General features: G+C 35.3%; 1 protein-coding gene across 6 annotated transcripts in view; it reads right to left on the bottom strand.

Moving 5' to 3' along the window:
- The window catches only part of LOC145686102 (endoribonuclease Dicer-like), a 323,942-nt gene that overhangs the window by 121,296 nt on the left and 187,963 nt on the right, over positions 1 to 14,683 (bottom strand). For all 6 annotated transcript variants that reach the window (XM_081759049.1, XM_081759045.1, XM_081759050.1 and 3 more), the window contains one exon: positions 2,315 to 2,558. In XM_081759049.1, the coding sequence (XP_081615175.1) occupies positions 2,315 to 2,558 (244 nt within the window). The remainder of the gene's footprint in view (positions 1 to 2,314; positions 2,559 to 14,683) is intronic.

The raw sequence follows: 14,683 nt of genomic DNA, 5'->3' as shown, positions 1-14,683 counted from the left end.
TTTACCAACAATTGAAATTACATCAAACGAATATGGACTTTCTTTGGATAATTGAGATTTTTATTACTTAGAGTCAAGGTAGTATTAGAATTTCGTATGTACGGCTACCAGAATATTGTCCTCTACAGTAAGGTAGATGGCAAAGATTTTTTTGATCAAGACTTTACATGTCACATTATGTCGAATGTGCAGAACATCATGCCCTAAAGAAAGAAGAATGCTATAAAGAATTCTGAAGAAAAAAAAAACTATAGTTAGTCTCAGCCATTCTCAAATGAAGGACAAACATTTACACGTTCCCTGGATTTGTTCTGCTTTGTCCTTGTGGATCTCAAGACAATGCTGAAACGAGCAGGGATACAAAATCTAAATTTGTAAAGATTTTTGTCATTGGTTACTCTGAAAAGAAAAGTCGTGTTTTATGCGGGCGAATACGTAGATACAAAAATGGAAATCACATCCGGCCGAATCACATCCGGCACACCCTGATACATTTTTGTTCATAGAACTCTAATATCTTACTACTACTGTGTTGTGGTCATCCCTTTGTCTTTTAAGAGTAATTTATTGAGTAATGTAATATCGATAAAGCTACATTGGGCCAAAGAGATAGCTTCAGAAGTAGCTTAATACATTTGGTCTGTTATATATATATATATCGGGTATTTTAATTTTGATTATTGAGTAACTTAATATCGATGAAGCCACGTCGGGCCAAAAGGGTTCACCGTAATACATTTTTGTTTACAGCACTCACTCTGTATTTCCTCTGTAGCTTTAAATTCACTCTGTATTTGTATCTTCAAAATCTTTAGTTAGCTCTTATGGTTATGAGTTGTGGTTTGAAGGAGACGGATGATAATTAGAATTGAAAATGATGGAAGTATTGATGGAATAAGAAGGAATGAGGAAATGAAAGAATCTCGAGAAAATAAAGCACACTATGTTATTGAGGAAAAAAGTACGTGCTTATTTCATCTTTTTCCTGGAGAACAACTTTTTAGCACTAAAGACGTAAGCAATTTTACCACTGATCTACCATGCTTCCATTCTGTCTTTGAGTTCTTTGAAACTGCATTTTAATAGAGATTAGTTAATTGCAAGAACATAGCCATCTGACCTGGCTAAAGAGAATATAAATTTATTTTGGTTTGTTACGTATTTAATATTGACTGGTTAAGATTTAGTGGGTAGTTGATGAAAAGTTTAAGAAATTATTATTATTATTATTATTATTATTATTATTATTATTATTATTATTATTATTATTATTATTATTATTTAATTTGTGAAAGAAATACATTACAAATAGATTACTCATAAATACACTATTCATAGTGTAATGACGGTACTGAAAACTAAAAAGCTTCTCTTCCTTCTACGAATCATGATTAAATGACTATAGTACATAAAATCTGTACTCATTACATTTACAGTATACCCAAAGGTAACATTGTAAACTTCTTCATCATAGACTGTTTACGGCAGTTACGATTCCACTTCAAACTGTAGGTCTACATCTCATTTAGCCTCGATGATGATGATAGCCTATATACCCATCCAATAAATTTTTATTTGCGTTTCTCTCACACTTTTATGGGTCTTCACTAAAGGATTCTCTGAGTACAAACGTATACAAAAACACCAAGTTACATCTGCCTCTGATCACTAAGGTCCATAGAAAACAATGTGGATAGAACTAGCTACAATCGTATATTATACAATTCTTTCTAACTACTCAAGCAAATGATACTACAGAATACTTCTCACAAACAAGTATGTATATTTCAGACAATATTTTCAACCTACATCAACCAATTACCCCCAACAGAAGGATGATTGAATTACACGGAAGGAGCATACATTTTAGAAGTCAAAACAAAACTTGCCATTTGATCTTATATACTGATTTTTATAAACTTAATTACTTACTGTTACAGTATATTTTCGTATGTTACAATTATTAGGCACCATGGGAGAAGTAGCTGTTCACGTTCCTACTGCTAGAACTGAGGTAGATAGAGTAAATAATAAATATAGAGTGTGTATGTGTGTTTTTTTTCCCACTCCCTTCTCTTTACTCTTCTCATTTTATGATTCCAATATTAATTCGTCGTTCATTTTGAATTACAATGTAACTTCTAGTTCAAACGTCCAACTGCACAATCTCGAAGATCTAGTTTCATTTTAGGTTTTTTGATCTCTGCTGTATTATTTCACTAAATAAAGGTTTAGAAATCTAATTTAGAGCTAAGAGTAGTTAACACAAAAACAAAGCTTTGTACTTAGTATACTTAGTACTACCGGTACTTACGCTCTTCAACAAGCCTTCTATTTTATTGTAAGACTCGCATTTTACAGAGCATTCCTGTTCTTCGTTTTTCGGAACAAACAAAAGAAATTTGCTATTTGCATCTCGTGCTCTTCCTTTAGACTGAATGTATGACCTATACGTTTTTGGTAGATCAAATTTAATAACTAAGTTACAGTTAGGAATATCAATTCCTTCTTCAATTATATCTGACGCTACAAGCAAATTTGTGATTCGAGCAGAAAACCTGAAATCATAGAAAATAAAATAATTATAGCAGATAACTTATAGAAAGTAAAATAATTTTACAACTATACATGTATTTACACGTAATAGCTCTTGTAAAACTGGTAATATCGAAGAACTTATATTGCCATCAATTAAATAAGTAAATTAAACACATCCACGCATTCAGAAAAGTGGAGAATCAAATACATTTATTGTGCATTCATACATATATTAAGAAAATAAGGAATTTCGTATCACACCATATTCTCCAGGGATGCTAGCGCAATGAAATTCAGAGTGAAAGAGTGATAAAGTGCGACTGGCCAGAAACTGAATCCAAGAATCTGGCTTACCACACACCACGCTATCCAGTTTGTTTCTAAAACTGCTCCAGACTTCCTTATAAAGATTAGTGCTCAGTCGTTTAGACTGCAACTGTTGTTGTACTTGAACCTAGCGTCTGCATATCTATGAACACTTATTGATATATCATTCCTTTTCTTCTTACCTATAATCTAAAGCCTTAGAAGAACACTTGTACAAAATCCGATTTTATAGATTCAAGAGTTTTGAAGATTTAGTGAAAGACAATATAAGTGCTTAGAACTGAATTTTCTAAACCACCTCCATTTTGTCCAGTGTTGGGTTCGTAGGTCCAACATGTCGGAGATCTGATACTGCGTGATTCATCGAATGAATGAGTGGGTTTACTTATTATAGATATACATTAGTTGCGAGGAAGTCAAAATGAAACAATATTGCACCTTGAAAGTTGCCACATATACGTTAAATTGTAATCACATATTTATGGATTTGTAATGCCATAAAATAACAGTTTTTGAATTTTTAGATTTTTTCATTTCTTATATTATTATCTATTAGTTCCAAGCATCCACTATCTTTCCTATTTTTCTAACTTAGATTAAAATATATATATGTCGGGGGCGCGGTGGCTCAGTGGTACAGCGTTCACCTCCGGTGCTTGGGGTCCCTGGTTCGATCCCAGCTCGCGCCGTGTGGACTTTGTGGTGGACAAACACCGTGCTTGTGGGTTTTCTCGGGGTTCTCCCGTTTCCTCCCACTTTCTTTATTCCACCATTTCACTCATTTCTTATAATCACCATCTTCTTTAGCCTAATCGGCATAAACGTGGGACGTAAAACTCAAAGACTTCATTATATATATATATATATATATATATATATATATATATATATATATATATATATATATATATATATATATATATATATATATATATATATATATATATATATATATATATATATACAACATACCGCCTTATTTCTGACCACGCTTCCATTTAATACCATTTGTTTTCTCAATTTCTCACCATTTCCTAGATATTAACTAACGAACCACCTCCTCCCCCTCTCTCAATAAATATATACACACAGGGTGTCCAGAACCTTTTGGGTCGAATTTATACAGGTGATAGAGGAGTCCAATATACATACTTTGAGATAGGAAACCAAAGGTCGAAAACAGCTAGTTCAAGCGCCACGACATCTTGATGTTGCAGCAATTTGTGGGAACAAGTACGGAGCTTCAATAAAAAATGTGTTTATCAAGTTCGTGTAATAAGTTGCTTTATTGTGCATAACACTACATCTGAGTATGTAAGGTTTAGTACGAACGAACTACTGCTGCACTGTACGTACCAAAATCTCACAGTAACTGCACAAAGTGACGATCACCAACCTCGATGTACATAGCGCAATGCCTACGGATTTTTTTTTTTTTTTTTTTGCCTCACTTGCTCAAATATCCTCGGAGTCTCTTGCACAATCAAGCAGGGAGCTAGAACTCTTGGAAGCAAGTCCTCCTTGGATTTAACTGACGATTCATACAACAATGACTTGATGTGGTCTCAAAGAAAAAAGTCGAGAGGTTTGAGATTCTGAGAGCGCGCTGGGCACCAGATGAGCTTTCCTCTTTCAATCCAACGATTAGGGACGGTTGTATCTAAATAATAGCGAACATCCACATCGAGGTGGGGAGGTGCGCCGTCATGTTGCACCCACATTCTCACGCGGTCATCTAGAGGTAGTTCGGCCAATACATCACGATGGAAGGATGGTCCTTGGTGTATGGAACACCAGTTGAATCCGAGGAGGACTTGCCTGCAAGAGTCCTAGCTGCCAGCTTGATTGTGCAAGAGACTCCGGGGATATTTGAGCAAGTGAAGAAAAATTTCCCTAGGCGTTGTGCTATGTCCACTGAGGTTGGTGGTCGTCACTTTGTGCAGCTACTTTGAGTTTTTGGTACGTACAGTGCAGCAGTAGTTTGTTTGTACTAAACCTTACATACTCAGATGTAGTGTTATGCACAATAAAGCAGGTTACATCGAATTAATAAACACATTTGTTATTGAAACGTCGTACTTGTTTCCACAAATTGCTGCAACTTCAAAATGGCGTAGCGCTTGAACTAGCCGCTTTCAAACTTCGGTTTTTTTTATTTCAAAATACGAATATTGGACTCCTCTATCACCTGTATAAATTTGACTCAAAAGGTTATGGACACCCTGTATAGGGTATGTTTCAGACAAAATGTCCAAAAATGCCTTATAAATCACAAGTGGCTGAAAATAAAGAGAGGAAACGAAAAGCGAAATAATGAAATACCGTATTTACGCGATTCTAAGATGCACTCTTTTGTCGATTTTTTGCCTCCAAAATCAAGGTGCGTGTTAGATTTGAGTTATGCAAATTTAGACCAGATTAGATGGAATTTTGCCAAAAATTGCTAATCCCGTTAGTCACGATTCTGGAAAGAATGTGTATTCTGTGTGTACTTGGCCATCAAAAGTAGAAAAAAATTGGAAAAGATAGTGATGCCGATGAGGAAAAATTAAAGCAGTAACGTGTTAGTGATGTTTTTGCGAGTGTGAGGGCAAAACATAAAAAAAAAAGTTTAAATAATTGCTGAATAATTATTTGTTTGTGTGTGTGTGGGTACATACTGGTATAATATGATTATACCGATAACGGATTGCTATAAAACTGACACAAGCAAATGCTGTACCGTAATTATATTTTAAAAAAAAAAGTACCAGCAGACGCACATGAACATACCGTAAATTCCAGCAATAAGTTCAATGTTTCTTTATTTTCCCATGAGATTATTATTATTATTATTATTATTATTATTATTATTATTATTATTATTATTATTATTATTATTATTATTATTATTATTATTATTTCAATTTTTCCTTCAAAAATTGGAGGTGAGTCTTACATTTGAGGGCATCTTACACTCGCGTAAATACGGTATTTTACGGCGCACTGAATTTCGCGTTGTTTATCCCACAAGAACCCCTATCACGGTGTACTTTATATGTCACTGAAAACAGCATGAAAAAACAACATTTGTAAAAAAAAAAAAAAAAAATCGCGTAGGGCACCATTTGCGAAATGGCAACTATTTAATTCTTAAGTTCTTTCACAGTCTAATAAAACATCAAGTGCTTCTAAATCGCGAGCTGCGGAAGATTAAAAGATTAAACAAAAAGTAAGATAGAGAAAGTCATAGGGTGAATTGGATGTGCCATGCTGTGTTTTCCCACAGGGTCACCTTTTATAGGGCACTGGGAGGCCATTCAAAAATTTTAAATCGGAAGATGTCAGTTGATGTATCATTTAAAATATTATGAAAAAAACAAATAACTTTGTAGAATTTTTTCTCGTGTAGGACACCGTTAACGAAATAACTATATCATTTAAATGTGAACTGCTGAAGTCAAATTAAAAGTTCAGTTCTTATCAATCACAAACGGCTAAAGAGAAAAAGCTGAAAAAAGTGAGATAGGGAAATGTTACGGGATGCAGTGAATGGATTGTGCTGGTTGTCCCACAGGGACCCTCTTCTCACGGAAAATTAGGGCATTCGAAAATGTTAAATAAAAAGATGTTATTTGATATATCATTGAAAAGTTCATGGAAAAACGAACATTTTGTAGTTTTTTATCTCAAAGAAATTGAAAACGTTTAAGGACTTATTCACTTCACAACCCTTAGGTGAAGCTCAGGAGTCTTCCAAATATTTTTAAGAACTACATTTGTATATTTCTTAACACAACACACAAAAGCAACAGCTTAAGTATATGTATTGCAAGTTATAGAATTCATCTTTCTCAAAAAGAGCTATCTCGTAGGAGAGAGAAATTTTCTTTGTTTCAAATTTACTTAAGTCCTTAAATTTTTGCAATATTGTTAAATGTAGCATCAATTTTCTAAGCATACGAAAGGTTCACTCACATACCTTGTGATGTTTAGTCCATAGGATGGTAATCCCAGCAGAGCAAACATTACATTAGATAGACATTAATCGAATTTTTCACCCGAGCGTTTACGACGAAACAAGTTATCACAAAAGCAATAGCTTCTTTCACCGCTAACTACACATCGGCGAAAATCCAAATAACAACCTTAAACTTACAAATAGGACAAAACTTCAGCATCGTTTCACTGAAAAACAACTTAATACAATAATTTGCTAGCATTAATATATATTCTGCACCATGCACAACAAAGCGAACGAACATGAGGCGGCAATGTTCGGGTCAGAATAAGATTACAATACTTACATATCTTTATAAATGATAGGTAATATTCTGACAACAAATAATGTAGATGTATTCAGCTTTCTACATTATAAACGGATATGTTAAATTTTACATTTCAATATCGCAGCGATTACAAGATGCTTTCTATCGTATAAAGTGTCTCGGCGCCCAATGCCAGCTACGTCATGCAGTTTCCGCTTTGTTCCCGCTGCTCACGTGAGTCCCACCTACCAAAGTGACGTACGCGCAGGTAGGGCTGTGATTGGCTACTGTTGATTGCCAAGGCCGTCGGCTGCTTCGCTTGCCTCGTTGCTGATATACATCCGTTGCGAGAACGTACAACGATTAGTTACACTATTTGTTTAAAGGTAGCAGCCTTTTAAAATAAGAAGTATTAAATTGTCTGAGCTGGGCACACTAAAAATTATGCACAAATAAGTTTATTACAGATCGCTCCCGCACAGCTGATAGGTAAAGTTCTGATGAGATGCGTTTACCTTAAGAACCCTGGCAACACTTATTGTTTGTACTTGCGTACGATGGGGACACACTGTAAGCTATTGAAGTATATACTGGCTAAGTCATAGTTAGCACAAGCACTTGAGTTAACACTGCACTCATTGCTATAAAATGTTGATTCAGTCCACACACACACACACACACACACACACACACATATATATATATATATATATATATATATATATATATATATATATATATATATATATATATATATATATATATATATATATATATATTAACAAAAGAGACACTGACCAAAGCTTAAAACTTTACTTTATTTTAAATTATAATTTGTAACTGTTTGGGATATCTAGCATATCCTTCTTCAGACACGATCGAAATTAATGAAAATACAGACATATATATAAATGTTGTTATCTAACATTTATATATATGTCTGTATTTTCATTAATTTCGATCGTGTCTGAAGAAGGATATGCTAGATATCCCAAACAGTTACAAATTATAATTTAAAATAAAGTAAAGTTTTAAGCTTTGGTCAGTGTCTCTTTTGTTAAAACAATTAATCCAAAGCCATGAATAGTCTTACTATATATATATATATATATATATATATATATATATATATATATATATACTTGTTCATTAGAGTCGTAGTGATAATAGTCCAAATATAAATTCACTCACTTAATAATAGTAGAAATAGATATTTAACACATACACTAAAATATTGCAACATAATTTGAATAAAATGAGAAAACACTTCAAATAATGAATGAACTTCAACTTATAGAACACTTATTATTTTGTTGCAATTAATTGAAAAATAAAAAAGATAAATATTAAAATGAATATGTAAATATATCTCAGTTTGAAGAATATCACTTCACTATTCACACAGAACACAATGTTTATACTGTTTATCGTCTGCACACACGACACTGTCCACATTGTCCTCCAGTCCAATGGAATATCCTCTTCGTTCATTCTCTTCCCATCGAATAAACACTCGACGACTGTCTTCTGCTCCTATCCTCTTGCCGTTGGATAGGGCTAGGTCCATAGGTGGAAGTTCTCGACGTTCTCTGCCTTCCTCTTAGGACTTCTTCTTCTTCTTCTTCTTCTTTGTGTATTCGAATGTAGGGCGCCGACGCTTATATGTTATCTTTACTGTACTGTACTTTATTGCGTAGAGACTTATTCAACATATCATTTGCATTTTTTTTAAACTGCTGCTGCTGCTCTTGCATTCGTGTTAATTGGAGTGTGAATGAAATGTGTGTGTTCTTCTTCTTGTTTGGACTTACGTGTGTTCTTCCTCGTGTTATATTCTTCGTGTATGTATAGAAAATGTATATACTTTACGTGTTACATGTAATTATTATGATAAGGGTAAATTAGCGTGACCATGGTTAAAAGGAAGTTGACTTGGGATGGGTTAACAAAAGAAATGTAAGTATTTCTTCATTGGCTACGTTCCCTTTATATGTATCAAACACGATAGACATGACCCATTCTCGTCACCTACATGCAACTTCACCAAATAAACACATGGTACACAATACATTAATACTTGATACCTGAATATACGTATATGGGATATGATGCTGAGTAAAGAATATATAGATAACATAATATGCCTAATGCCTACAAGTATAATATTAATGATGACTATTATATGAATATTAATATGAAGATGGAAATAAATCAATATAAACTCGAATGATGGAGTCTTATACTGAGGCATTTTTTGTCAGATGTCTACAGATGCCAACCTGTATCCATCTTAGGGATGGTCTGACGACTATATGAAGAAGAGCCAATCCACAAAATCCAAATAAACCAACCCACTATAAGTACGACCACGAAGATACAAGAGATGTGGTTAACAAAAGGAAGTTACGCTAAGGAAACCCCATAGAGTTTTATAGAAAAAAAATATTGCACATGAAATTCATGGCGAAACGTGGTCGTAGGTTTTCAAGGTAAAACTTCAATGTTGTTCCTCTAACAACAAAAGCAATACTCTAATAAAATGTGTACACACACTAATAACTTCTAATATATCTCTATAAATTCGATCTTACTTCTTCAAAGATACACTATTAGTAGTATTTCCCTAATAGACTAAACAACTTTCGTTCGTCTAAATAACCGTGTCGCACATACCACAGAACACTTTCGTCAATAAAGCTTGAATTCACTTTTACTTCTTGATCTTCAATGTTTACACTGCACAACTGATCTTCTTTACTCTTTTCTTCTTCTTCCTGATCAATGCAATCTTCGTTAGCTTCCTTTTTAGCTCTCTCTAAAATATCGCTGAACTGTTCTTCGTTCACATGCTTGTTAAGAAGTTCAAGCCATATCTTCCTAGTGGCTGGTGTTGATCTCCACAACTTCATTCTTGAAACATTCTGAAATCCAAGGTATTTACCACTTTGCGGATCTACTACTTCAAATACATTTTCACCAATTTTCTTCCACAATAAGTGTGGACCACGGTACACTTCACATAGTTTCGCGATGCGTTTGTCCACGAGGCTACTGATGTTATACTGACGTAAGAAAACGAAATCACCCTCACACAAAGTTCTTCTCGCTCTCTGAGAAACGTTTTTCATTTCGTTGCTGAATAATTTTCTTTCGTCGTAGATCGACCATGATCAATTTTCCATTCCAATCTATGCTTTCCTTTTATCAACCACTTCGTTGTTGTGCACAATACCAAAATGCGATAATGTAATCTCTTCTGGTTCGATGTTAAGATGTAACTCTGGTGGCGCTATTCCCAAACTGGCACTAATAGTATAGTTCAACAACAAACAAGCCTGCACAATATATTCTGGCCATGACGAATGAGAATCGCGACACAACACACGCAAAATTCTTTCCAAATCAGCATGGAATCTTTCGATAACATTTCCTTGGGCGTAGTAAGGCGTAGTATAATGTATTTTGATATTGTACGCTTCCATGGCTTGCACAAATCCTTTGCCAATAAATTGTGATAACATTTCCTTGAGCGTAGTAAGGCGTAGTATAATGTATTTTGATATTCTACGCTTCCATGGCTTGCACAAATTCTTTGCCAATAAATTGTGATCCATTATCAACCAAGATGTTCATGAAAATACCAAGATGAAGCATGTACGACTGAGTGAGACATTTCGCTACACTTGCACTTGTTGCACGGCGAAGCGGATATGCCACTATGTAACGAGAGTACACATCACACACTGTTAACAGGTAAGTTTCGCCATGTTTACCTCGAGGAACAGGGCCCACTAAATCTGCTGAGACTAGATAACGAACATTTTTTGCTGGCATAGATTGCATTAAACACTTTACAGGGTGATGATCGGCCTTTGTTCTCATGCAGACCTCACAATCGAGAATGTACGACTTGATGTCACTACGCATGGTTTTCCAATAGAACATACGTGAAATGATATTGAACACTTTCCAAAGTGACCGTAGTGATCATGGTAGCCAATTAAAGTATTTTTCACTAAACAAGAAGGTATGCACAATTTCAATCTGTCTGGAAAATGAAAAATCAAAATACCATTTTCCAAGGTGTAGTTTTGTTTCCAATTTCTCGCACTACGGAAAGAACTTTTATTTGCACTACTTTCACTTTCACTTACGTTCCCTTGTAGGTAACTAATGATAGGACGGTATTCGTCACATTCCCACTATAATTTCGCAATTGTAGACCGACCTAAGTCGAACACTTCTGATTGAACAGCCTGTATGGGATTCACACTCACCATTTAGTCTTCCTGAGTTGGTAACATACGAGATAAACAGTCACTCAACGTGTTAGATATACCATTGATGAATTAGATTTTATAATCATACGATTGAAGTTCAAGAGACCACCTCATAAGTCTAGCATTTCAATTACGCATGTGTCTTAGTTGTACCAAACCTTTATGATCAGTTCGTATGTATATTTTTGATCCTTTCAGCCAAACATGCCACTTACGGATACACCACACGAACGCAAGACATTCGAGTTCAATAATGGCATAGTTTCGTTCGTGATTGTTGAGGATACGGCTCGAATATTCTAACACGCACTTTTCACCATCTATAATTTGATAACACACACAGGCCAAATCAAGTTTGCTTGCATCACTTTCGAGGTAGAAGGGCTTATCGAATTGAGGATGGTGTAATTTAACATCTTTCACTAATTCAGCCTTTAATAACTCAAATGCCTGTTAATGTCCTTCTTCCCACTTCCATTTCTTTTCTTTCTTTAAAAGTTCATAAAGGGGTTGAGTGATAACGGCATGACCTTTGATCGTTCTTGAATGCCACTGAATTGCACCAAGAAATGAACGTAACATTTTTCAGTTTTTCGGCACTGGTAACTTCTCGATTGCTTTAGCTAATTTGGGATCCTTTCGTATACCTTCAGACGGTACGTAATAGCCTAAATAATTGATTTCTTTTACACCAAAAATACACTTCGCTAAATTTAGCGTCATTTGCATCACTCAACAAACTAAGCACTTCATCTAACTGCTGTAAGAATTCAAGAGCTGTTTCGTATGCGGGGGCTACGTCGTCCATATACTTTATGACTTTCTCTTGTAAGTGCAATGGAAACACTTTGTTCAAACAACTGTAATACAGATGATCCATTTTTCACTCCAAAAACCATACGTGTGCATTTGTATAACGTTCCTTCAAACAAGAAAGCTAAATATCGCATAGTCTTCTGTAATACCACACTGTTGATACGAACTGGTAAAGTCAAGAGTTCATAGCACACGTTTACCACTAAATTTAGCAAAGAGGTTGGATAACTTTTCTACACGAAGAGCTGGATTCTTAATGTGTACATTCAAAGCTCTACAGTCTGTTACTATTCTCAGTGCTTCACTCTTATTCAACACTACGTACAACGGTAAGAGATGACACGATGAACTACATCGAATCACACCTCAGTTTGATAATTTTCGGATCTCCTCATGCACTTCTTCCTTGTATTTGTACGGAATATAGTAAGGACGAGCAACACTTGTTCACTTGTATCTACTTCTAATCGGTACTGAAATTTATTACACAGGCCAGGAAAACGAGCGAACACTTTTTTGTTTCAATAGCAACTGAAATAATTCCTCTTTCTCGTTCTCGTTAAACAGCGTAGCGCGTGTAACTTCATCTCTTATTTCATCTACAGTAAAGTATAAATCTGTTGGCAAGTTTTCCATTTGGTCACTAGCTTAATTTTCCTTTACAGTTTCAGCGCACCAACTGCGAAACACTTTTACTGTTTTCGCGTAAAACTCATTAAGGTCCTTTATCTCGGACAACACAACAATAGGGGCTACCTCATACTTAATTCATTAACATTAGCTACAGTGACACTTTCACTATTTCTCTGTATCAAAGGCACTTCACCACTAACTCCTTGAAATTCAATACGCAAGTTACTTCGCTTAAAATCTATGACACTGTTTAATTTCTCAAGGAAATTTGCACCAAGTATGACGTCTTCGTGCAGCTCTGGAAGAATGAGAACTTCAACTGGCATTTCTACATTTTCAATTCGTACCGGTAAGATGACCTTTCCTTTCACATTCCTTTCACAAAACAATATGCTCTCCTTTTTGCAAATGCACATTCGTTACACATTTAGTTACATCTCGAAAAATATTATACCATAAAAAACACAATTCGGATCCACTATCTAATAAATTTTGGGTTGTACGTTTAACAAAATTTTCACTCTTATAGTATTACGACCAAATTCACACGTAATTACTTCCTCTTCATTAATGTTATCTACATCATCGTCCGCTTGTATATATTCTTCGTTGCACATGTGTGGAAAAGTAATCCTGTTTATACTATTGGAATCCCTCCCCTTTGCAACCAAGTGGGAGGGCGCAACTAGTTTAAAGGCACAGCGCTCTGTGGATAAAATCCACCCTGTTGGTACGTATACTGACGTTGCTGACTGTTAGCGTTGTTCACCTTGGGACCTTTATTAAACGTTGGAAAGCAATTGCCGTTCTGATTCGAAGTGCTTGGAGGATTTTGTGTACTAGCTTGGTTTTCTTGTGTTCTTGCACCTTGCGGTTCACTTCTATTTTCGTTTGCGCTTACGTTCTCTTGCGTATTGCCTTGTGAACGATTTCCCCCATTCGCATTATGATTTCTGTTAAAGTTACCACGTCGTCCACGTTAATAGAATTTCCTTTTCCAACCTTGTTTGAGATTCGGACGCAAATTCTGGTCACTGCTCACTTCACTATTCGTTTCTGCCTTCACATTATTTACATTAACACTGGCACCACTTTGTTGTTTCGGCTTATTACGCTGATTATCGTACATATTCGTTATACCTGACAATCCTTCAATTGACTGTACACTCGCAAGGAACTGGTTAATATTATCAGGCATGGAATCCATCATAGCTAATTGGTACCGCTTGAGCAGGAGAGTGATGATGTGTGACAACGTAATGGTTGGGTTTTCATATTCTTCCAAAGCTTGGATTTGGCTAAAACGCTCAGTCACAAAATCAACAACACTACTATAACGCTTTGGATCGAACGGATTAGAAGATAAATTTCGCAGGCACGTAGCTTTCACCATCGGACTTTCAAAAGCATTCTGAAACTCTATCACAAATTCCTGTAATGTTTGACACTTCTTACCGTGCAAATCATACCACTTTTTTTTTTTTCAACACACTATCCTTAAGAATGAGCGGCATAATTGTTAAATACTCACTTAGTGGCATTCCAGCGAATGACATTTCTCTACCGAAATTCTCTAAAAATGCACCTGCGCCTTCTTTCATCATATCACCTGAAAATGTCGAGAGATGTTTAATGTCAGCTAATCGTAATGAACAACGCCTTGCACTAACTTCACTATTTCTTGCACGCTTAGTATACGGGCTTTCCATTTCAGTTTTGATTCTTGACACCGACTTCCGTATGGTATCACTTTCCACTTCAGTATCGGACGCCATTTGAGACTCGTTGCTCGATTTCCTTTCACGCTTCATATTTCTTTGCGACTTATCACTTTCAGTTTCA

The sequence above is a fragment of the Thermobia domestica genome, chromosome 5, assembly GCF_964235325.1.
Source record: "Thermobia domestica chromosome 5, izTheDome1.hap1.1, whole genome shotgun sequence".
Taxonomy (NCBI): Eukaryota; Metazoa; Arthropoda; class Insecta; order Zygentoma; family Lepismatidae; genus Thermobia; species Thermobia domestica.
This window is presented reverse-complemented; position numbering and strand designations above follow the sequence as displayed.